This window comes from Salvelinus namaycush, chromosome 32, assembly GCF_016432855.1.
Source record: "Salvelinus namaycush isolate Seneca chromosome 32, SaNama_1.0, whole genome shotgun sequence".
Taxonomy (NCBI): Eukaryota; Metazoa; Chordata; class Actinopteri; order Salmoniformes; family Salmonidae; genus Salvelinus; species Salvelinus namaycush.
The window spans coordinates 5498935-5524727 of NC_052338.1; the positions used below are offsets into that span (position 1 = coordinate 5498935).

The 25793-nt window shown below is 44.9% G+C and overlaps 1 protein-coding gene across 1 annotated transcript in view; it reads right to left on the reverse strand.

Annotated features, from left to right (window-relative positions):
* Positions 1 to 1379: 1379 nt before the first annotated feature.
* Positions 1380 to 25793, reverse strand: part of sdc2 (syndecan 2) — a 35309-nt gene continuing 10895 nt past the window's right edge. The window contains exons 2-5 of the mRNA XM_038971715.1: positions 11186 to 11300; positions 10546 to 10715; positions 8645 to 8774; positions 1380 to 3714 (exon numbers count right to left, since the gene is read on the reverse strand). Coding sequence (XP_038827643.1) covers positions 3551 to 3714; positions 8645 to 8774; positions 10546 to 10715; positions 11186 to 11300 — 579 coding nt within the window. The 3' untranslated portion in view covers positions 1380 to 3550. The remainder of the gene's footprint in view (positions 3715 to 8644; positions 8775 to 10545; positions 10716 to 11185; positions 11301 to 25793) is intronic.

A 25793-nucleotide genomic window follows, 5' to 3' on the forward strand; every position in this document is an offset into this window, starting at 1 on the left:
GTCCAGTAAGGTTCATGTGGTGTTTGACCCAGTTTGTGGCCATACAGATGGCTATATAGTACAGTGAAGTGGCCCAGTGGTGTCGTTCGGGTGTGTTTGGTTCACTGAGGTGCTATGGGTCCACACCGGCCCTGGCTTATCCTCCAGCCATGAGTCCTTATGAGGCTTGACAGCGTGTTTACTTTGGATGCCATTTCCTAGAAGTTTCTGCATGGTTTGGCGCTCACTAACAGTTGATGGCCGGCCTCTTTATTGAATTAGTTCTGTGTCAAAGCGTGAGAGAGAGGGAGAGAGATAGAGAGACGGAGTGGCTTTTGTCCTCTATCGACATTCACCTAAACCCCTTTCCCTACTCTCTCTCCTACTGAGAGGGCCATGAATTTATGTTCCACACTCTGATATATGCACACGAGACACTAACCCTAACACAAACAGAGTCAACCATTCAGGGGGTTATACATTGTGGTCGCACACAAACAGAAGTGGGGAAACTGGATGGATGTGTCGAGATCCTATTGAATCTCTGCTTTATTCTATTGAGAAGCTTCTCTTTGGGATGTGTTGTACATGTATCGCTTTTGGGCAAATATCACATACTGACATATACTGACCTTGTTCTGTATAGAGAAGCGTATTCGTACAGCGAAACAGCCCGTGCTTCAACCAGTGATAGCATGTCTTCCTTGACCCATTGATCAAGCCAGAAAAGACACACAAACTCACATCCGGTACTCTCCCACGCTACCGACTAAAGCACTCCCACATCCCACATCCTCCCGCTTCTTCAAAGAGAACACAAAATGGCGTCTTCAATCCCAACACTTTGAAGCGTGGAGGTCCTCGCAGCCATTATTCAACTGGAGCGTGAGTAACCCCATTCTGAATGAGCTAACCTTGATCGCATGCTAGTTGTAGTGCGCTGGCACTCTAAGCCAAGATTTCGGATGCTCTTTAACCTGTCGTCTACGACGGATCCGGAAGCCTGAGGAGCACTATGTCACTCCTGTAACAGATATGGAAACCAGACGCAGGATAATCCCCCCAGTTAGCACTTTACATCCCCATTATACTAATCTCAATCCAGAAACCCATTCAGATTAGTTCAGTAAAATGATAATGCTCCGTCCATCGCTCATAAAGATTAGTCATCACACTGATAATCCCAAATCAAAGCCAAATAGTTATTTATCAGTTATGGGGTGACGATATATGTGCTAATGGATAAGTAATGCATGCTTTTATGGTATATAGCTCATGTTAATCACTACCTAGATATCAGCATCTGTAAAATGGCGTCTTGGGAGACCAGTATACAGTATTCCTCGGTCATTGATTGTGGCCCGAGGGAGGAAAAACAGTGAAGAGAAAAGACACTGAGATCGATATTAGGCCACAATGTTTATTCAGTAGTGTTGTTTCAACGTATAGGTACAATACTGTCTGCTTTTGTAAGACAAAAAAAAAATGCCAGTCATTATCATCATCCCCCTGGTGTAATGTACGCACCTCCTTATTCTCTCCAAGAGAGCAAGTACATTTCCAAATGGTAGGCACTTTGAAGGTTTAAAACATTGGCGAATATACATTTGTATATATAATATATCTTTTCATATACTAATAAGCAATTGGACTCAATGGTCAGAGCTCTAATAGAAATAAACATATTTTTTAAAACAAAGAAATAAATGTGGCCATAATGGGAAAATGTGTGATGGTGAGAATACCGTCTTTGGGTTTTGTTTATGCAGTTCAGTACCTTCCTTTCTACGATAAGCTGAGAGAGAAAGAGAGGGGGGGTGGGGGGGGGGGGGGGGGGGGTTTGCAGGTAGAGGGCAGAAGCTGGAGGGTATAGCAGAGTGGGGAGGGAGGAGGAAGGGTTGCATGGAGGAGGATGGCCTCAGATGGGTGGTAGGAGTTCAGATGACGTCTATTTCACACTACTGTACAGCTCAACATCTCAAAGGAAACTTCACTATCTGTTGTACCTTTCTCCTCGTTGCAGGTTCATGCAGAGGTGGTCGTTTTAGTGAGAAAGGGTGACGGCAACAACAGGTCAATCCCGTGATGTACTGTTCTTGCTATATGTTTTGTTCTTGGTAACCAACCTCACACTGTCTGATAATCGCTCTCAGGAAAGCTCTTCACTAAACAGAGAAATTTTGCGGACCAGCGCCTGCATTGGGATTAGCTCAAATCGAGATGCATTGACTGACCGCAACACTCGAAGCTTTAGAAAAAGGATCCAAAGTTCCATTTCACGCTAACAACTGGTTCTGAACCACTGGGAACATCGCCGCGGTCCGCACGGAGCTGACTCATTTCAATGGGCAGCTGGTGCGTGTCCAGTGGTACATAACGGGCCGTCAGTAAGGATCTCCTGACTAAACCATCGACACGGGGGAGACAAAAACACTGGGCGCGCTGGCAACACGGTGGAGTGAGACAAAGGGGAGGGGACGACAGGTCCATTGGCTCCGGTCCAATCTGATTACCATGAGGAGACGGAGAGAGTGGTGGGGGTGAGAGGGGGAGGTGGTACAGGCAAAGTAAACTAGGGGGAAATATTGGGGGGGTGGAAGGGAGCCAAATTTAACCCCAAATATACTGAACACTCAGAGCTGAACGAGACCAGCAGAGGTGCAATGCAGTGAATGTGCAATATGAAAAGCCGTATGCGATGAATTAAACATCCACAAGACATACTGTAAAGTAGATCTTATATCTTTTTCTTGAGCCCCTGCCACATCTTAGCTTTTAAAGACCAATTCCCGATTATAAACACGTATGCTGTGTAAGAAACGGTTTTGACCAAGGGAAACATTGAAAGAGAACAAAACAAGACAAACAAAAAATTAAATTAAATGCTCACTTTCCACTAGATGGGTGTGAGAGCAAAAAAAGAAACATTGTAACCCTGAAGGGAGAACATTTACATTGACCGTTATCAGCGTTAATATGAAGATGAAAGGACCTCATGAAAACTACAAGGCTTTTTTTTCCTTTTTTTTTTTTTTTCGATCTGAGAAAAAAAAGATAAATTAATGAAATACACATTTTAGAGATCAATGTCAGACATGCTAGGACAAAAATGAAAAAAAAAAAAATATGAAGTAGGATTGGTACAGAATAATTATATTCAATTATTTCCACTTTTAAAAATATTCTTTACAAATACATACTGCTACAGTTAAATAGTAGTCAGTGACTAAAAACAGCTCCTTTGACAGAAGACCGATGGAATCAGTTTCTCACCTTTACAGATTGTGTTTTTTGTTTCGTTTTTTTCAGCCTTTTCAAATAATACACAAAATGTTTAAATACACTGAGATTTGCCATAAAATAAGCAATGCTTGGCTTTTCATTTAAAAAAAGAAGAAAGAAAATGTCTTAATTACAATACTCTATGCAAAAGCTTTCCTTTATGTATTTTTTCCTCAATAAATGTTTAACTTTTTTTGTTGTTGTTGTATTTTAACAGCTTTTGTCGTTGTCATGGACTGCCATAAACTGTCACTGTGATTTGTCAATCTTCTCGCGAGGGGGCGGGGCTTTAGGCATAAAACTCCTTGGTTGGGGCCTTCTGATATGCTGCCCCAGAGGGTTTCCTCTCTCCCAGGTCATAGCTGCCCTCATCCTTCTTCCTCATGCGGTAAACCAAGAGGAGGATGAGGAAGATGGCAAAGAGGAAGCCAATAACTCCGCCCGCAATGACAGCTGTGGACAGAGAGCAGGAGAGATCAGAGGTTAGAGGTCAAAGGCTATTCAGAGGACACTGAAGCTTACAGCATCTAGAGAGGGAACTTTGAATGCACTGTACCCTTTCGAAAGCAATCTACCTGTCAAGCTACTCGACATTACTCCCAGATCTTCCCCTTTTTTCTTGTGTGCTAATTCTTTACATAGGCTTTCGTAATTTTCCCATTAATACTTGTATGAGGTTTCTTTATAGTCCTTAATCTGTTTTAGGGCTCTCATGACGAAACAATCTCCCCTCTGCTTCAGTTTTATTTCCACATCTTGGACTGGCCCCTCGGCCCCATGGGTAAAAAGAAACCTGCCACTCTTCCAGCAAATTACCCTCCTGGAAACCGTGCAGTGCCTCGGTGTGGAGCGGATAAATGTACATGAAATGACGACAATTAGAGTTGTGGGAGCCATGGGGGACAGGAAGAGGAAAATTAGAGGTATAGAGGACAGGAGGAGGTTAGCTAGCCACGTCTGTTTGCACAGTGGGCTGGGCCTTCTGGTCTCTGGGTTTTACATTGCGTTAATCCACAGTATTTACAGCCTTGTCAAGGCCAGGGTTTCAGTGGATGTGGCCAACGTGACAGTAATTGAAAACAAATATTCAAGTTTGGATGTAGCTTTTAGAATTTGAAAACTCTGGAATATACATAAAAATCCAAATGAGCAAAGGCAACTAACTAGATGGATGTTTGTGGGATACACACTACATGACCAAAAGTATGTGGACACGCTGGTCGAACATCTCATTCCAAAATCATGGTCAATAATATGGAGATGGTCCCACCTTTGCTGCTATAACAGCCTCCAAATACTTCTGGGAATGCTTTCCACTAGATGTTGGAACATTGCTGCGAGGACTTACTTCCATTCAGCCACAAGAGCATTAGTGAGGTCGGGCACTGATGTTGGGCGATTAGGCCTGGCTCGCAGTCGCATTTCCAATTCATCCCAAAGGTGTTCGATGAGGTTGAGGTCAGGGATCTGTGCAGGCCAGTCAAGTTCTTCCACACCGATCTCGACAAACTATTTCTATATGGACCTCGCTTTGTGTACAGGGGCATTGTCATGCTGAAAGAGGAAAGGGCCTTTCCCAAACTGTTGCCACAAAGATGGAAGCACAGAATTGTTTATAATGTAATTGTATGCTGTAGCGTTAATATTTTCCTTCACTGGAACTAAGTGGCCAGCTCGTATCATGAAAAACAGCCCCAGACCATTATTCCTCCTTCACCAAATTTTATGCATTGGGGCATGTAGCATTCTTCTGGCATCCGCTATACCCAGATTCATCCGTCGGACTGCCAGATGGTGAAGCGGGATTCATCACTCCCGAGAATGCGTTTCCACTGCTCCAGAGTCCAATGGCGGTGAGCTTTACACTACTCCAGCCGAGGCTTGGCATTGCGCATGGTGATCTCAGGCTTGTGTGCGGCTGCTCGGCTATGGACACCCTTTTCATGAAGCTCCCGACGAACAGTTCTTGTGCTGACGTTGCTTCCAGAGGCAGTTTGGAACTCTGTAGCGAGTGTTGCAACCGAGGACAGATGATTTTTACGTGCTTCAGCACTCGGCAGTCCCGTTCTGTGAGCTTGTGGGCTACCACTTCGCGGCTGAGCCGTTGTTGCTCCTAGACGTTTCCACTTCACAATAACAGCCCTTACAGTTGACAGGGACAGCTTTAGCAGGGCAGACATTTGACGAATTGACTTGTTGGAAAGGTGGCATCCTATGACGGTGCCACGTTGAAAGTCACTGGGCTCTTAAGAACGGGCCATTCTACTGCCAATGTTTGTCTATGGAGATTGCATGGCGGTGTGCTTGATTGTATACACCTGTCAGCAACGGGTGTGTCTGAATTAGCCAAATCCACTCATTTGAAGGGGTATCCACATACTTTTGACCATGTAGTGTATTTCCAGCACAACTATATTGACGTCCTAATTCATCCTCATCCATTTCACTTCGTCACGGGAACTAACAGACGAATGTCACAACAAAGCAGAACTAAAGTACCAATCTATTTGTAGCGCACTACATGTGTATCTCTGACACTGAAGGGAAAACTGCATCAGTGAGTGTGATATCCAGTCAGATAATTTCCCTAGTTTGCATTTCGTTAGAAGGGAAATTAACACTAAATTGGAGCAAACCGCGTTCTGAACTCTGGAAGGTCCCACTGAGGGGTAATTGAGTTTATATATTAAACTGGTTATTTTCAGAAGCTGTAGAGCTTAGAGAGCTTGACGGACGTTGGGAGAAATCCCCCTTCCCCTTTAGATGTGCGTTACTGCATCATTACTACCCAGACCTATTAACAGCATGATTAAGGAATGATCAGGAAGTAAACCAAATGTATAACATCAATGTTAAAACGATTGTGTTATAGATGATTAGGTGTTTGGTCAAGAGTCCCGTTGCAGAGCATGAAGTTGCTGCACAAGTGCCTGAAGATAAAGATGCAGCGAAGACGCAACCAACTAAATGTGCCTGACATCAAGCAGACACACGATGGCATCGATCCAAAGCATGGCACCTGACCTACTTCATAATCGAAGACGTAATCAAGAACTCAATGAAGAATTCAAACGGCAGTCCGGTTACCCGACAGTAGCTAGGTTTCCATCCAATTGGAGACCGATTTTAAATGTGAATATTCAAAAATCTGCATTAAAAACAATATGCGCATTTTCCCACCAGAGATGTTTTTCCATCAAATGTACTGTGAGTGATGACGTAATGCACATAAAAAAAACAACTTTTACGGTTAAATTCCAATGTACTGAATTAAAAAGAAAGTTAAATGGGTTTCCATCGCATTTTGAACTCTACTGATGGTGTTGTCACAAAAACAATTGTGTTATATAAAGAATGAGCTCACTCTGGTCTTGGCAAATGCCCTCTAGCCAACAGCACGCAGATACAGTGCGGATAGGCTACCTACAGTGCCTTCAGAACGTATTCTAACCCCTTGACTTACTCCACATTTTGTCATGTTACAGCCTGTATTCAAAAGGGATTTAAATCAATTTTTTTCTTTGCCATCTACACACAATACCCCATAATGCCAAAGTAAAAACATGTTTTTTATTTTTATTTGAGCAAATATCTCATTTACATAAGTTCTCACACCCCTGAGTCAGTACTTTGTAGAAGCACCTTTTGCTGCGATTAGAGCTCTTCCTGGGTAAGTCTCTAAGAGTATTGCACACCTGGATTAGTCTTATTTATATTCATATTTGTACATTATTCTTTCAAAAATGATTCAAGCTCTGTCAAGTTCCCATTTTTAAGTCTTGACATAGATTTTTAAGCCGAATTAAGTCAAAACTAACTAAGCCATTCAGGAACATTTAATGTCGTCTTGATAAGCAACTCCAGTGTATATTTGGCCTTGTATTTTAGGTAATTGTATTCCTAAAAGGTGAATTTGTCTCCCAATGTCTGTTGGAAAGCACTGAGTATACTACTTTTATAAAGCCAGCTTCAGTTAGCTTCACATTCTAGCTCAGGCTTCATCCGTACTACGACTCTAGCTGGCTTGTCATACGTGGCTAGGATTTTGTGCTTTGCTCTATTCCATTTTTTTATCCTAAAAAACTACCTTGCTGATGACAAGCATACCCATAACATGAAGCAGCCACCATCATGCTTGAAAATATGAAGAGTGGTACTCAGTGATGTGTTAGATTTTCCCCAAACATAACGCTTTTTATTCAGACAAAGTTGATTTCTTTGCAAAATATTTGCAGTTTTACTTTCGTGCCCTATTGCAAACAGGATGCTTGTTTTGGAATACTTTTTATTCTGTACAGGCTTCCTTCTTTTCACTCTGTCATTTAGGTTAGTATTGTGGAGTAACCACAATGTTGTTGATCCATCCTCAGTTTTATGCTTTCACAGCAGTTCACAACAGTTTAATCTCTGTAACTGTTTTAAAGTCACCATTGGCCTCATGGTGAAATCCCTGAGACGGTGTCCTTCCTCTCCGGCAACTGAGTTAGGAAGGACCCCTGTATCTTTGTAGTGACTGGGTGTATTTATACACCATCCAAAGTGTAATCAATAACTTCACGATGCTCAAAGGGATATTTAATGTTTGCTTTTTCATATTTATCGATCTACCAATAGGTGCCCTTCTTTGCTAGGCATTGGAAAACCTCCCTGGTCTTTGTGGTTGAATGTGCGTTTGAAATTCACTGCTCGAGTGAGTGACCTTACAGATAATTGTATGGGTGGGGTACAGAGATGAGGTAGATATTCAAAAATCATGTTAAACACTATTATTGCACACAGAGTGAGTCCATACAACTTATTATGTGACTTGTTAAGCAAATGTTTACTCCTGAACCTATTTAGGCTTGCCATAATGAAGAGATTTATTACTTGATTCAAGACATTTCAGATCCCAAAAATTATATGAATTTGTAAAAAATTCTGAAAACATAATTCCACTTTGACATTATGGGGTATTGTGTGTAGGCCAGTGACACACAACACCTCTATTTAATCCATGTTAAATGTAGGTTGTAACACAACTAAATGGAGAAAAAGTAAAGGGACTGTGAAAACAAAAAAAAATACAAAAGAGCGAGATTATTTGTATTTGTCAAACAGCAGCCAAGTATCTATCATCATGTCACCAGAATAAGACCCTCGATATATATTCGGAAATAGCATAAAACTTAAGTACTTTACGCGCATAAAAAGGTTAGATGGAAACCTGGTTAGTCGTATAAGAAATTCAACCTAATTTCCTATTTAATAGCTCACAACTCATAATCAACCTCTAGTCTATCACAAACAGTAGTCTAGTGTAGATGTGTCGACACAGGTGCAAGGACTGCATCCTGTGTCCACTGTCCAAACCACCAAACCCCAGTGTGGTTTCTGTACATACCCGCCAGCACCTCTGTTCTCTGGAAGAGGTTTTCCGAGCGCACCTCGATGGGCTCCAGTGGGGAGCTGGGGATGCTGGTGGTGCTGGTGATCTGGTTCTTACGCTCGTCCTCTGTGACGGGTACAGGGGGCTGGGAGGAGAGAATGAAGGAGTTAAGGATTGAGGGATACAGGTTCTGTACCAATCATGCGTGGGCACAAATCTGGGCGTAAATCATGCGCGGGATCATTTCCGCGCAAAGTGTGAGATTTAGCAATGTTTGCTTGAGAGTGTGCGTACATTTACGCACAACCGTGACCATGTGTACGCATAGTGCCAAGTGGTGGAATAAGGGAACTGCTTGTCAAGCGTAGAATGTTGAAAATGTCATAATAAGTAATAATTTTAAAAAAATGTCATTGTATTTACATTTGACCACATCAGTGCATTTGTTTACAATAACAATCCATATAAAGTACAGTCATTTGTTAAATCAGAGGCACGTGTGAAAGTGAAACTATTGTTCGAAACACTATAAAAGTCTAAGATAATGGGAAATCGAATGAGAGGCTTATCTTGCTCTGTTGGAAGATTCAGCACACGCTGCATTTTGCAGAGATTGCGTTTTTTAGAGACGTGCTATCCACCATCGGGTTTTTTGGCAGCGGGCACTTATTCAGCGGGAGCTTGCCAATCGGCATCTTTCAGCCCTCGATGAGCCAATGTTTCGGATGCAATCCTCAGCAAAACAAACGTACAATCGCCATACACCATCACACAACAGGTTGAAGTCAAGAGGGATTCCTTTACCACCGATGGGTTCCAAAGTACGAACGGAGCAATAGAGGGCGCCATAAAAGCACCGTCCCAAAACGAGTTCAACTCTGTGAAACAGAAAAGGCTTCCACTCTTAATGTGCAGTTGATAGGTGATGTGATGCGCAAAATACGCTGCTGAATGTGGTGGCGAAGTGGCCAGGTGCTCCGCACGACTCGTTCATTCGACACAGCAATGTCGGCCTATACGCCTACAGCAGGGCTCTGTCGAGGATGGGGAGGGGGGGATTAGTGGTGAGTATATTTTCCATTGCTAAAAGCAACTAATTGTCCTAATGTTCGTCTCTTTATAGCTATGTTTTTACTTTTAAATGGTCAAGCCACAACTGAGCGAGCCAAATAAAACCTTTTGGTTGTACTCAATCTCTGACACTAGACTAGCACCTCTATTTCGGTTTAGAAACGTTTTTTGGGGGGAGGGGTTTGCTATTTTTGGTTGTGATGTTGTATTTCATGGTACGGCGTTGTATTCTCCCCGCAGGCTTTAAAGGGATGTTTTTTTGATCATATTTGGTTCATTCGGGTTGTTTCAAAATGCAAATAGCCAAGGTCGTATTGCTAACATCCATCCCTAGTCTCTTCAGATCCGTAATGATTGAAGGGGCTAGGGGAACAGGAAAGGGACCACTATTGGCAACAAACCTGTGTCCTTGACTTGGCTTACGGGGAAGTGACTGCCCCTTACCTAGGAAATAATCCCCCAATGCATCATGGTGGTTCCAAGAGTTGATAGTGTTCCAAAATGTGAGATTATGGCTGTTGGTTCAGTAATCCAGCATAATGTACCACAGACCAGATCAACATCAGGGGTCTAGATGACTACCTGATCCTTATTGATCCTAGAATTCCAGCATTGGGGTCAATGCATGTTCAACTATTATTTGGGGTGGTGAATTGAAAGGCCCTCAAAGAAAATAGCAGGCAATTTCTAACCCGTTAATTGTACAAAGGAATATCTACCATATGCAGCAGATAAGGACTGGTCATAGGGTAGTTCGGGCAAATGCTCAATGGGCTGGTCCATCTTTAGCTTAGTGGGCCGGTCTAAATAGTCTGGTGTATGGGTAGGTTGTTCTGTTCCCTCACCTCTGTTCGGACTGGCTTCCTGGGCGTTTGCCTTGGCAGGTCTTCTCTGGGCGTGTCCGTCTCCACTCGAGGAGTGAAGTCTTTGGTGGAATCCTTGGTGGGTTCTGTTTTGGGGGCAATGTACAGCGTGCTCACGGTCACCGCCTCCTCGAACACCTCCTCGCCAACGCCTGCAGAGCAAGATGAAGAGATAGTTTGTACTACTTCGCCGGAACACAATTACTTTCAGTTCAATGTCTGTTGAAGACGAAGGTTGTCTGAGTCTGTGTTTCAAGTGAAACCCTGCTTTTCACGAGAACTTTTTTAGAAGTACGTTTACATTCCCATTCCTAAATCAAATCACAACAGACAAAGCCACCTCCTGATATTCTCGAATGGGATCAGGTGGAGATAAAGTGAGGTAAAAACAGAGTTCGCTACAGTTATCATAGCACTTTTTTACAGCCTGCTTTGCTTTGGCCATTTGCCTGTTGTTAAACGTTTTGTAAAAGGTGCTTCAATACCTAAGTAAAACCTCAGTTCTACAGACATGCCTATTCTGGGTGAAAGACACAGTATACAGCAGTGACTGTTTGTGTCCGCCAGCCTGCCTCCCTGTGCGCGTTGACCCAGTTGAAGGCTACGTTGACCAAACTCTTACCTGACCCTGACCCCGAGTTAAAGTCGTCGTCGTCCTCAGGGTAGTAACCCCCGGACCCTGTGTCGTCAATGAAAAGTTCATCCACTTCGGAGGACGACTTGGCCGCGTCCGCTATCTGAAAGAGAGAACAACAGAAACAGACTAAGTGTTGGGGATTTAGACTGTTCGGAGACCACTTCTCAGTGTGCGAGTCTGACATAACTTTCCTATAGTCACCACTTTTGTCTTGGAAACACTTTGAGCGGTGAACACGTTTCTGGATGCTACGGTCTCACCTTTGGTAGAAGGCGCTGAGTTTCATTGAAAAGTGAACACCAACGCTCTTCTCACTGGACTCAAAGCCGTAGTTGACACAAAAAAAAGAGTTGCATTGGTAGTTTCGGTTCATAGTGTGTTCTGCCAGGTAGGCCTATTGCTATTTGCTTGAACATGGTTGTCCATGTACCTCCGAGGAAACTTGTCTCAACAAACCACGCTGGATCATATCACTGTCTCAAGAGACATAACACCCCTCTCTGAACAGATGAGCATTCAATTAGACGTCTAGCTCCGCCCACCATCGTTGCCCGGGGTGAAAGTCCATAGAAGTGTGTGTGTTTGTCTTACAGCTTAACGGAGGAGCCAATAGGGAAGCTGAAATTGAACAATGCTGTTTGTTTGTGTGACTTGCAAAGGCATCGACCCCCTCGAGACTATAGCATGCTAGTTAATAAAATGTTATGTCATCCATCCTCAATTTCCTTTACACACAACGTCATAGAAACTCAGTGTAATGACTGCACATTGGACAAAACATTGCCATTGCTGTGTGCGTGCATGTGGAATGGCTGGGTAGCTGGGTAGGCCCCATGGCAACCTCCATGGCAACCTCCATGGCAACCTCCATTCAACCTCCATTCAACCTCACTCAGAGCCCGGGTGTGCTGTCCCCTCCATACTGATGCTGCTTTAGAAAAGGGCCACAAAAGAGGGCCAACAATAAATCATCCCGGCGTTGCTACGGTGCTTGTGTGGTGGTGGTGCTAGGTGCTGATAAACCTGAAAGTAAATGAACTGGGATTCGATTTTACACTCGCTGCTTTTCCAGAAAAGGCCGGGGAAGAAAGAGTTTCGGAGGGCATGACATAAGAGATTACTCTTTTCTTTGGAAGGAAGCTGTGAGAAAGGTAGCAAAGTAGTAGGTTTGTGTTGTTGTTTGTCTGTGTGTCTGTGTGTCTGTGTGTCTGTGTGTCTGTGTGTCTGTGTGTCTGTGTGTCTGTGTGTCTGTGTGTCTGTGTGTCTGTGTGTGTCTGTGTGTGTGTGTGTGTGAGGTTGCCTTTTTTTACTATGCCTGCAATAGGTGAACAACTGAGTGCACCCATCCACACACACACACACACACACACACACATTATTCAATACATCACAAATATAAAGAAAGAAACACTAAACAATGGCACTGCTATAGTGGACATGACACAAAGGGCAAGCATACAGTGAATCAAATCAGATATTAATTCTAGAGCGGAAATTGTCAGTAAACTCCTGCCCCCTTATCACTATTGCCATTTTGAACCTTCCAGGAAGACTTGCCTTTTGAATTATTCTCACAAACTGGGAGTTCAAGCCCAGAACCCCATAACAAAGAAGTGCCATCCTCATAGAAACATTAGGCTACTAGTAATTCTATTTCTCTTCTCCTCCCAGATAGTGTCCTTTGTACTTGTTTACTTTCTTCCCACAGAAAGTGAGAGGCCAGACGGGTCACCGGTTCTCTTTCAGCTCGTCAACTAAATGGCAATTAGGCTATTACGGCCGAATGCTGTTCACCCTCGTGGTGCTCTTCACAAACAAAGCCTGCTCTACACATGATCTGACTACTACGCACTGGCATTCTTTGAACTCAACAGATAAAGGGTTTCTTCCAAGCAAGCTATTTAAAAAAAAAAAAAAAAAAAGTGTTTTCTTTAGAAAGACGAGGGCTCTAGAGTACGGACGGACATCTGTTAATGCTTCAAGCACACACACACACACACACACACACACACACACACACACACACACACACACACACACACACACACACACACACACACACACACACACACACACACACACATTTGAAATACTTTATTAGAATCCACCAATCATATTTACAAAAGGATCCAAACATTTCAAAGGTCCCTGTATGTATGACACTCAAGGGTACAGAAAGCACCTCCTTCTCCAAATAGCCAGGCTGCCCACGACAGCTGAAACAGAGCAGTACCTAGCCAAATGCTTTGCCCTACTTTTTGTCAGGCCCGCAGTCTGGAGGCCACGCACCGCGCGCCTGTGTACGTGGCCGAGACTGCCAAATATCAGCCCCGCCAGCTTGCGCCTCCACCCGAGACTGTCCAAGTGTGCCACGAGGGGCTGGTAATTAAGAAGCTTCCTGGCAAAGGCCTGCTCCATGGAGCCGTCCAATGAGCAGCCCACTTCCAGAATGAGCCCTTCCCCCTGGCCTCCCCCCACAACATCATCACCAAGAATGTTTCTGTATGCGTGCTGGTGGTGAGACTACTTCACCTCGCTGGCTATCAAGATCAACAAGGCGGTCATGTCTAGCAATGCGCAAATCCTTGTATGACCAGCAGCCATTCACAACATGGGCAATGGACTCCATTACATTTGACTCATGTAGAATACAAAATGGTTTGCAGGGTTCCAGAGTGGTAGATTATATTTTGTTGGTAGAACTTGCAGCCTCGCCTTAATAGTAAAGGTGAGAATGTCCTCGCCGACGGCAGTATTCTGGTACGGGGAGACGGAGTGGTCAGCACAGTCCAGAGCAGTGAGTTTCCCCCTACAGCCTCAGGCCAGTCCAATGTTACAGTAGCTGGATCGGTCTGATACCGAGGAGTGTTGCCCTGGATGCAGGATGAGATGTTTCATCATGGGTGACAGAAGCCTCCACAACAACACTGAGATCTGACCACAACGGTGTCAGAGGCAGTCACTGGCTCAGTTTGCATATCAGTCCGTGTCCACCTGAGCTCCACTCCAGTCTGGTTACACAGGTCGTTGAGGTCAGGACAGTCTGACCAGACACCAAAGCCCGCGGCGCGAGTGTCCAATTTCCCATTGACATTCCTCCTGAAGCCCAGGAAGTTGCCCACAGTGTCCATGGCCAGTGGATCCTTCCTCCCCTCTGTTCCCTTACATTCATTGATGTCAAATTGGTAAAAAGGCTATTTAAATCATGTTTTATTCTAGGTCTCTATAGAGTACGGACAGACATCGGTTAATGCTTCAAGCACACACACATGCACACACACACACACACACACACACACCCCCCAAAAGTGTTAAGGACTACGTCATTAGCGGACAATACTGGAGGTGGAGAATGTGTTAATGACGTAGTCCTTAACACTTTTGGGGGGTGTGTGTGTGTGTGTGTGTGTGTGTGTGTGTGTGTGTGTGTGTGTGTGTGTGTGTGTGTGTGTGCATGTGTGTGTGCTTGAAGCATTAACCGATGTCTGTCCGTACTCTATAGAGACCTAGAATAAAACATGATTTAAATAGCCTTTTTACCAATTTGACATCAATGAATGTAAGGGAACAGAGGGGAGGAAGGATCCACTGGCCATGGACACTGTGGGCAAGTGTCGACCCCAACTAACACAGTGAGAGGGAGAGCGGTCGGATGCAAAACATACAATCCCTCTTCACTGGTATGAATGAACGGGAGAAGGCCCATAGCGAATCCACACAGCCAATCAGAGCCTTAGCCGCCTTATCCTTAGCCGAGACCCTTAACAAGCAACGAGCAGCACCTAGCCCTGCGCCTGGTCGACTGACTGACTGACAGAGAGACTGCGCTAACAAGGGTCTAGCAGCACTGTGGCTTCTATTAGAACTGAACTACAGCAGTTCCTACTGTCTGTCTGCTCCTAATGAACAACTAGTGGCCAGCAGGAGGCTTGGTGGTGATGCAGTCGGTCTCCATAGAGACCTTGTCTAGGGAAAGAAACATAATAGACAAGAGGAGGAGGAAGAGAGGAGAGGAGAGGCAGAAACAGAGTGAGAGTGACAAGGAGGGAGAGTGACATAGAAAGAGGAGAGAGAGAGAGAGAGTATGTGTTGCAGTAGACAATCTGTTGCCAGCAGGTTGCTTTGCTAAAAGCCTGTCAAACCACCAAACCTATGCCTGGCGGTGTCTGGAAGCCAAAGAGGCTCTCTCTATGGCTTGGGCAGTTAGCTGTGAGCTAGCGCTATTGTGTGTGTGGGGGGGGGGGGGGGGGTAGTTAGAGTAGGGGCTGGGTGGCTAAGGGTCGTGGGGGTAGTGTAGGGTAGCTTGGATGAGCCATCTTGCCCCGTCTCTAATCCGCGTCGACACACTGCATTCACTTCTTCCACGCTCAATATTAACTCACCCCAAGACAGGGGAGACAGGGGAGGAAAAGAGTGTTCCTCAAAGGTATACAGACACGCATGAATACACTCACACACGCATGGGCTCACACACACACGGACACACGCGCGCACACACACGGACACACACGGACACACACAGTGAGGCTTCACAGGCGTGGAAAACAAAAGACAGAGGGCAGACACTGCCTCAGACATTCTCCGTCGGTCTGGTGCGCTGCTCCCGCTCTAAGATATTTCCTTAAGAGTACCTCAAATGAACTATGAGGGCGAGAGAAGCCCATTACATCAGAAAGCACTTGACTTGCAATGCCGTCCTTTCATATTTCAGAAGAATATCCACTCATGCCAGCTATGGTACCTCACAGTACAGTGTCCAGGCTATATTAAGCCTTCAAATGGTCATTGGTCAGTATTGTCCGCTTCTGTAAGACCAATGGCTACCGCTGTACTATCAAAAGAAAAATCGGTCTCCTCTCTCCTCTCATGGCAAACAAAAGTAGGGCCTGCTGAACGTCAATGACTTTCTGAATGAGAAAAGGCCTGGGTGTCTGTGTGTTAATCTCTAAATAACAAAGTGCAGGTAGCTGTGAGTTTATCTGTAAACTCAGCGAGCAGCAGATCCATATGGCTCAATACTGCCACCACTCTGGCCTCCTTCCAGTCTCTCTCCCACAGGCACGTTTCCACGTTTTTGTGTGTTTGTTATCGGCCCTGAATGGATGGACGGCTACGGCTTTTCCCTGTGGCCGACCTGGCTGGGAGGAAAAGATTGGGGGTGACTGGGCGAGAGCAATTAGCTTGAGTGGGCTAAAATGGCTGGGTTCAAGACGCAGTGTCTCAATAGTGAAGTGTTTCAAGAAGTTAAGATTTGACTCTTGTTATTGGTCCTATGTGGAATTTTAGTGTGTCACTTATTGCCTTAAGAGATACCGACAACAACAACGGACTGCTAGGTTGGCATCGGTTGGGGGCCATTTTGTGGGATAGCGCTGGAACCTGCTAACGCTAAACAAACAACCAGCAGGAAGCTAGCCTCATAGTGTATGTTTTTAGGTGAGGATTTGTTTGTCGAATGCAATTGGGGTTGAGAAATGAGTTGAGAAATACCAACGCTACACCAAGGGAGGTGGAGTTCAAACAGTGACCCACAAAATAAACAAAATGGTTGTGGTGGTGGAGGAAAGGAGGGGAGTAGGGTGGGGGGGGGGGGGTTGTCTCTCAGCCGCTCTTCAGAACCTTCAACTTTTATTGCCCTCCCGGGGATCATAATAAGGAACTAATCGATCGTCTTTGAGACACTGGAGGGCAGGGAGTTGCAGCAGGAGGTTGACACAAATCAAACTCTCCCTGAAACCAGACTGTGTGACCTAGAGCTATTCCAGGAGTGTGGGGGACAGCTTTGTAGCTTTGTGTGTCTGTGTGTGTGTGTGGGGGGGGGGGGGGGGGGGAGTGGGTGTTGACATTTACCATGAAAAGCAGCCTAATCCAGGAAACAGAATCTGTTCATCTGGCTCTGTTGCTAGCAGCTCACTTTGCCACATGTTCTTTTTTTTTGCATCGCGCATAGCACGACATAATGCATTCATAATAGGGATTTCTGGTTAATGATTGAACTTCTTATTCTTTTTTTTTTTTTTAAGTACATAAAGACTTTAAAATCTTAATTGGGAAAACAAAGACAGTTGAGAAGAGCTAGACAGACGAGTGCTGACAGTATATGCATGGCTACCGTTTGAATCCACACTGTTATCACTCGTAATGAACTGAAAGGTAAACACTGAAATGAACACAGCTGAAGTGCTCTTTCCTGTTTCAAAGCAGTGCCACACTTGCGTTGACACGAGGGGTTTGCAGGTGGAAAGATGTGTTACCTTTTTATTCTGTGCTGCTGTGGACTCATCAAATGAACGGCGGAGAGCAGACATTTACGGGTTCATTAGCTGATCTTTATGTCCTCGTAAAGATTGAGTAAGCGGTCGGAGGCTGCGCTAAAATGATTAACCAGCAGACCTTGCTGCTCTATGGACCTGGATCAGTTCACCCCATACTTCTGGGAAAATACACTCAATACTTTCAGAACCATTTGACCCATTGCAGTTCGCCACAAAGGTAGGACGTTCTATACCCTCAAAAAGGCCTTCAAGTTCAGACATGGGGGCATTAAAAAGTGTCAGCGTCCGCTTTGATTTAGTCATCCTAACAAACAATGTGCCAAAGTCCAGTCAAGCACCTCAAACTACATCCATATGTGAACAAACGCAAGCTGCATAAGCAACATTTGTTACAGTTTGACTGAAATAAGTCCTGCCTCAGGAGTTTTCGCAAAAAAAGTCAGTCTCACAAAGGAGAACAGAGTTTGACTAATTCCCTCCGCACATACGCTGACGATTAATCTACCTCAGACTGCGTAAATAATACATGAGGCAAGAATCATAAAGACACCGATAGTACAGAGACTGACAAAATATATATATATATATTTTTTTTTTTACAAAATACTTTTCTTTTGAGCAAGTGCCAAAAAAATCCAATGTTTTTCCTACAGACGCCCAATAAGACACAACTCACTCCAGCTATGACTTCCCCTGCTTCCTGAGAGGAAGTCAGTCAATTGCATGGTTTCCAACGAAGACAGATGCGCCCTGATAGCCTGGCCACGGGACAATAGAATAAACTTCGCTTTCACCCCTACCTGTACAATCCTATTTACACCGTTCGGCATGATGAAAATAAGATAACCAATGTGCCCCAATTTTCGCTGCGGTCTCGGTGTGTGCCTGCGAGTGCTCACACGCTGCGACACATTATGGCTCATTTACTTAATATCAGACCATTAAATAGTTGACCAGAATACCAATTAAAGCCTGTCTACTTGACTCATTCGCAGAGGCACCTGATGAGCCTAATGTAACGTTAATGTAACCCTTCAGTGACCCCCCACAGTCCCCATAAAATACTAAGAAACAACGTGGCTCATGTGGTTCCAACATGTAAAGTTCTCAGTGAATACCTCAGCTCTGTGGCATCAAAGCCCGTAGTCCGTGACAAGAGTTCTTTCTGCACACAGCACTCTACGGATTCCCAAATCCACCGTTCGGTATACTACCTGCCCCCGGGTGGGAATTGGGAAATTCCTCAGCCCCGTTAAACAGCTTTGATATGCACTGGAAACCCAAGATTCTTTGTCAGCTCGGAAACCCAATACGCTGGGAAATGGGCTTCACCTGCGAGTCATTTTTGTGAGGAGGGAAACTGAAGGATTTGCTGCAGCACAACAGGTTCCTTCCCTCAAGTCACAGTGGAAATAGGAGGCTGTAACAGGCATGGCTGAACAGAAACAAGCACGGGGTATTTTAAGTGCTTAGGCCTGTATAAAACAAGTCTCATATTCAATAGCCCGAAGACCTCGAGCTATAACCCCAAAAAAAGTATCAGTAATCTAGAATTCCCAAATCCAGGAGCAACGTTCGTACTTGACTACCATACATCAAGTCCACTATCCTCACAAATACCATTGGGCCAGTCAAAATGGTGCCCGTATCAACATGGATGGTAGGTCTCTTCAGGGGGCAGCTCTGTGTGGGGAGGATGTTGCTTGTTTAACGGGGGTGGGGAGAGAGAGGAAAGGGGGCTTAGAAAAGGTTCAACCCTCAGCAAACCACTGACCCTCTAATTGATATCGTCTGAAGTGGAAAAGTACCGTGCCGTGTTCGCAAATTCACCATTTGGCCAGTCCTGACTTGTCTGAGTGACGTTGGAGACGCGCTGTTCCCTTTGTCCTGCCTTTGTACCCGCTTAGCGTTCATTTCACACATCCCTGACTAACTCAGCAACACATTCTTTTTCACAAAGGAACGTTTCAGTAACGGGTTTGAACGGTCCTTCCTTTCACATTCCAGCTCGCGGAAAACGAGGCAATGACCGTAGGTCCTCAAACGTCTCCAGTAAAATGAGTACGGGGACGAGAGTGGAAGAGCAGTTAACAAATGTGATCTATAAAGGTTATATAGACTGAATTAGTCCTCCAGACAGTTAATCATTGGCTCATATCACCTAAAGAGAGGTTGATGAGGGGAGGGAGAGAGAGAGAGCACAAAAGAGAAAGAATATGAGACATTTGAACACACACACACACACACATTTCCACAGGCGTCATCAGTTTCACCTTTAATTAATAGCCGGACCAAACCTCTACTGAAGCACTTTTGGCTACAGGCACATTAAAGCAAGATGAGGCGCTTTCAATCTCAATCATGGGGAAAATGAGAAGGCCTTGCCCCGCGGTCGGCTCTAGACGATCCCGCTGAAGAAAATGTGCACTTTCCCAAGAGCTCATTCCCCAAGTCTGAGTAACCCTCCCATGACTCATTGATCTTAATATAAAACAGATCGGATTTCCATTCGTGTAGTAAAATCCCTGGTGGCCCTGGTGGTGGGAAATGTTTAATTTGCCTTCTGGCCTCAAAGACGTAGATTACACCTTTCTGACTTCTCCTGCAGCACATGAATAATGTTTTACTTAGCATTTAGCCTACAGGTGGAAGAGAGGACTGCTTTTTATGGAAAAATAAGGAAATTAATACTTTTGCTCCCAGGCAGGTATGATTGGCTACTCTCCATGGGGCCTGTACACATTAGGTCGAGTATACAGGATGGATATTGCAGGAAGCAGGCCTTGGGTTCTGTTCAAAGCGCTCATCTCTTTGGCTTGATATGCAGCACTCAAGTGCGATTAGGCTCTTCCCGAACACGGCTCAGCTGGCCCGCGTGTGGTCCAGATTCGGAGCGTCGTACCATTCCGCCGGGAGCTGTCAACGACTGAAAGGCATTCCTGCCTGATGAAAAGCTATCGGAGGATGAATGCTGAGGGGATTTGCCAAGTCCTCTTCTCGGAGAGAGAGAACAGGCCTTCGCGTTTTCCTTATATCTTAATATGAGCCAGAGGGAGGGAATGGATGGGGATGGATACTTTTCACCAAAGATTCATTCCTGATTACTGCATTGCTTGAATAAGAAGAGGGATGTATACTTTGACCGTGACATGAACAACGACTGGATCAAATCCTCTTAACAGTATTCAGCTTTATATTACACATGAAGCAGCATGCGGTCCCACATGTACATAAGCACATGTACATCCTCCATGGTTTTTACTTTTCAGGGTTATTCAATTACCTCTGATCCATGCCACTGTTGCCATCGTGTCACAAGGCACTTCTCATTCACGCTTCAAACAGTCTGCGATCCCCTTCAGCGTGTCAGGATAAAGGCATGGCTTCAATCAGCATCGCTCAAAGCCTTTGTGTTTGGTTCCCCGGGCCTCTAAAAGAGCTATGGCATCCAGGGAGGGGGAGGGGGGGCGTGATGGATAAATTAGCTGCTGGTTCAAAGTTTAATTGAATCCAGATTCTAAGCCTCTGCCAGAGTGGTGAAAAAAAGGAGCTGTATGTGCCTTTGTCCGGGTTCCATCCAGGCTTTTAAACCTTTTCTTAACAGGAAACTCATGAGTTCTTCAGAGCCAGCTCATTAACCCCATGCAGCCAGGAAGGGCCGTGACATGAAAGAGCTTCTAGGAGCGATGGGTCAAAGGTGACCTGACCACAATGTCATATTGTCTTCCTCACAACATAAAGCAGATGAGTGGCTCTTTGGGGGGGGAGATTTCCTTGTCTCTTGGTAGTCAAGGCGCAATGAAGATTGCATGTGACTTTTGAGGATTTTTTTGTCTTTTTTAATTGATAACATCCAATTTTATAGGCATGGACAGGCAAGTTTTGTGTTGTCGTGACAAGATTATTTTCCAGATGTATTGAGCACTCGGAGTTTACCGTCATTTCCAATCTTATTCCTTTCATTTACTGTAAGAAAACTTTAGAATGGACCGGTGGGATGTGGAAAAGTTCACGCTCTTTCACCCACACTCAAGCTCATTTATACATATGACATTTTCCCCACCCACTTATCTATTTGTGCCGAAAAAATTATGACCTGCCAAATTCCGCCAAAGCTCAGTCTATCTCTCACTGCCACACTGCTGCAAATGTGCCTTTATCTGGGGAAATAAAAGCCATATGTATGAGGGAGGGAGGGTGGACGGGTGGGAGGGGCGATTTCGCCGCTTCAGTGGCTGATCTACTTCAACCCTCACAGCGCAGCAATTGAATTCCCATCCAACCCTTCCCTTAAGAGGATTTGGGTTCAGGGGAGTCAGGAGGGCGCTGCACTCTGGTCGGGGGAGGGGGGGAGGGGGGGGTCGGCAGTTCGGAGAGGCTGGGCAGCGAGGAATAGGGAGGGGAAAAAGGAGGGGGAGAGTTAGTGGAGAGAGAGTTGCCATAGGGGTGATGACGCGAGTTCCTCTGAGAGCATGATGTTGACTATGATGTTCACAATGATGTTGACAATGATGCTGACTATGACGCTGACTATGACGTTGAATATGACACTGACTATGATGCTGACTATGATGCTGACTATGATGTTGACTATGATGCTGACTATGATGTTGACTATGATGCTGACTATGATGTTGACTATGATGTTGACTATGATGCTGACTATGATGCTGACTATGATGCTGACTATGATGTTGACTATGATGTTGACTATGATGTTGACTATGATGCTGACTATGATGTTGAATATGATGCTGACTATGATGCTGACTATGATGTTGACTATGATGCTGACTATGATGTTGACTATGATGTTGACTATGATGCTGACTATGATGTTGACTATGATGTTGACTATGATGTTGAATATGATGCTGACTATGATGTTGACTATGATGTTGACTATGATCCTGACTATGATCCTGACTATGATGCTGACTATGATGCTGTGTTGACTATGATGCTGACTATGATGCTGTGTTGACTATGATGCTGAATATGATGCTGACTATGATGCTGACTATGATGTTGACTATGATGCTGACTATGATGTTGAATATGATGCTGACTATGATGCTGTGTTGACTATGATGCTGGCTATGATGCTGTGTTGACTATGATGCTGACTATGATGCTGAATATGATGCTGACTATGATGCTGACTATGATGCTGACTATGATGCTGACTATGATGCTGTGTTGAATATGATGCTGACTATGATGCTGACTATGATGCTGACTATGATGCTGACTATGAGGAGGAATGGGAAAATAAATGGCGAGAGGTTGATGAAGGGAACGAGGACACACAGTCAGTACCGGCAGAGGGAGGAGGCGCAGGAGGAAACATTAATGGTGTAAGGGAGGGATGGATGACTCGGGGCGAGGGCGTCAGGTGGTGTTCTCTGATCACATTATACAGGGCTAATACCAGCAGAGGACACAAACCGACGCAGGCACAAAAAAATAACTGGAGCATCGACCCGGTCTCAGCACAACCTGCAAGAACAGTGATCCAGGACCAGGGGGGTTAGTAATTACCTGGTCGGCGTAGCCATGCCCCGTCGCTACGTTCAAACACTGATCCAGAGACAGGTCTAAAGTTTCACACCGAGGCACCAGACCTCACCGCAAGCTACAAATGTTGACCACACTATGAGGTAAGATGGAAACAATAACAACCTTAAAAGCATGCTCAAGTCAAGAGGCAACTTATGAAGAGTGGGAAGCCAATATTCATGTAATAGCCGATTAATGAGGCATGATCCCAGCAAGGCCCTGGGAGCTGGGATAGTGCCCTTATAGGTTTGCACAGTCACAGACTACTCAACAGTGCATCATAGAGACATTAAAACATTGACCTAAACCTCAGCTGGCCAGATGCTCATAGAACAAAGCTGCTCTCTAATGCCACAGCTTTAAATATGTTTTGGTAACTCTGCGGTGCTGGGGACACACCTACTACCCTTTCACACAGTTACACAATTACTGGGTGGATTATCAGTTTAGGACGTCACCCGGGGTATAGTGGCACATGCTGAAGATTAGCTGCTACGGCCAGCGTTCAGGGAGCGATTCACAGGAAGAGATCAAACGCCGCTCTACAGAGAGGAAGCCATTTGAACGTGTGCGTGACGCTTGACAGAACACTACCGCTCCATCCGATTCGGTTCCGACGTTTGTTGAAACAAACTGGTCCACAACAAAAGGGAAATCATTTCCTCCCCATGTTTTACATGTGCACCCCAGCTGCTGGGAGTCAACTGGAAAACACTGTAGCCGCAGTTAGTTCACAAAGCAGGGGTAAACAACTCACAAGGCTCTGGACAATATCATCGACACATTATGTAGACATCTTTTGTAAACCAGCCACAATAGACCAGCCTTTTCCGGTCACAGTTTATTGTACTTCATGCAATAAAGTTATCAAATGACAAAGGCCATAGGCATATAAGCTACCCTCGGACTATAAATATCAGGGCTTTTACAAAAAGCAGGTTTGCTTGGATTCTATGGAGCTTTTATGTGACTGTTCAAAGCAGCGCTTTAGCCCTGAGCTCATGTTTGAGCAAGATGAGGCAAAAGGTCTCATTCATATTCCATTCTGTGTAAATAATTGAGTTGTGGCTACAGAAATAGGTCCTTTACGAGTACCACGGCGTGGCTTCTTTCTCAATCTTTAATGATTATGTGGCAGAAAGAGCATTTTCCCCCCGTCAGGGCCCTTGGAGAAGCCCACTTTATCAAGACATAAAACACACTTTTGATCAAGAGACATACCCACGCACGCACACACAGCCAGAACTTCCAAAAAGGACCATTTTGTCCTCCGTCAGGAACCACTGATTGTCATCGCTGACAAAACTGTGCAGCTAAAAACAGCTTTAATGTATCTGCCAAACCTCACTCTCGCTACACAGCCCAATTATATCCCTCTGCTGTAATTCCTGAAGAATGTGCGGTTATGAAGTCCGCAGTCTCGCTTTCCCTGAGTTCCTGAAACAACACAAGGCCCCTGTGCTCCACCCTCTGTCTTACTGCCTCCATATGGACGGGCAGAAGATGCTGAGGATACAGTAGAAGAAGCCTTCTGATTGGTCCCAGAGACACACCGAGCACCTGTTTTCATTGGTTACCAGAAAGTTCAAACACAACATTAGAGCCTTTGAATAGGTCTCAGTAACTGGTATGCGAAACACTTTGAAATGCCGGACCTCTAAGCAGGAACAGAAGAGATGTATTGTGCTGAAAAGCTGGAGAGCAGAGATTGTGGTGGTAGACACCACACTAAAGGGGAGCCACGACTATACCCCACACAAGTACAGATGTCTTCAAAGTATTTGTAGCCTAGACCCCAACAAAACCTGTCAAGATGCCTTACGTGGTCAATAACTCACACGTAGTGATGGGAAGCCACACAAAAAGACAAAAGGGTAACAGAATGCTTCAAAAGATGCCATGAACTCCAGAACATTCTGAGGAGGTTCGGAAGACTGTACGTCTGTACGTAATATCCAGGCCCAGGCACTGGCTGGTAGGGTAGGTCATGTCTGGTATTTTACTAAGTCTTGGTGTTGGATGCGTTCTGGGAGACAGCCACGAGGCTCCATTTTCTCTAGAGGATATCCTGGGTCTGGAGTCAGGGACGTCGGCCATCATTCCAGCCAGCCACTGAATCACTTGATTAAACAAATTATTGTCATCAAAGTCATCAAGCCTCACTCCTCCAGGCTAACCGGTTTAAGCATAGCATGACAATGGCAAGATTAAAAAAGCAATGACCTTGGCCCAGTCTCTCCGAAATCAGGGATGGGAGAAAACGGAGCTATGATCTACACACTATCAAAGGTGACAGATTGGGAAAGTGGATTTCCAATGAGGTCACTGGGGGCCAGAATTTGTGGAACGCCATCCACAAAACTCTTGTTTGTTTGGAGGCTTTCCTTGAAATGTTACACCCATTAAGACTTTGCGCTCGCCTCAAAAGGAGAGCGAGGAAATGAGCGTGTCAGTGGCATTTGTATTTAAAATCAAAATGGATTCCATCTCACACGCTTCTTTAACGGCTCCTCCCCAGTTTAATAAAAAAGTGCCCTCGTTCTCTCTCTCGGTACTGGGAGCGTTTCGGGACACTGGACATGGCTGGACACCTGAGTCAGAGATGGCACTATATCAGGTTTTGTTCAGCTCTAAAAATTATACAAGTGTACCGTTTTTCATGCTTCTATTCCAAAGTGAACACTTTTCCAGTTTATCTACTGGACTATTTGGACAGTGTGTCTGCCACCGCTACCCTGGAGAATCAAACTAAAGAACCT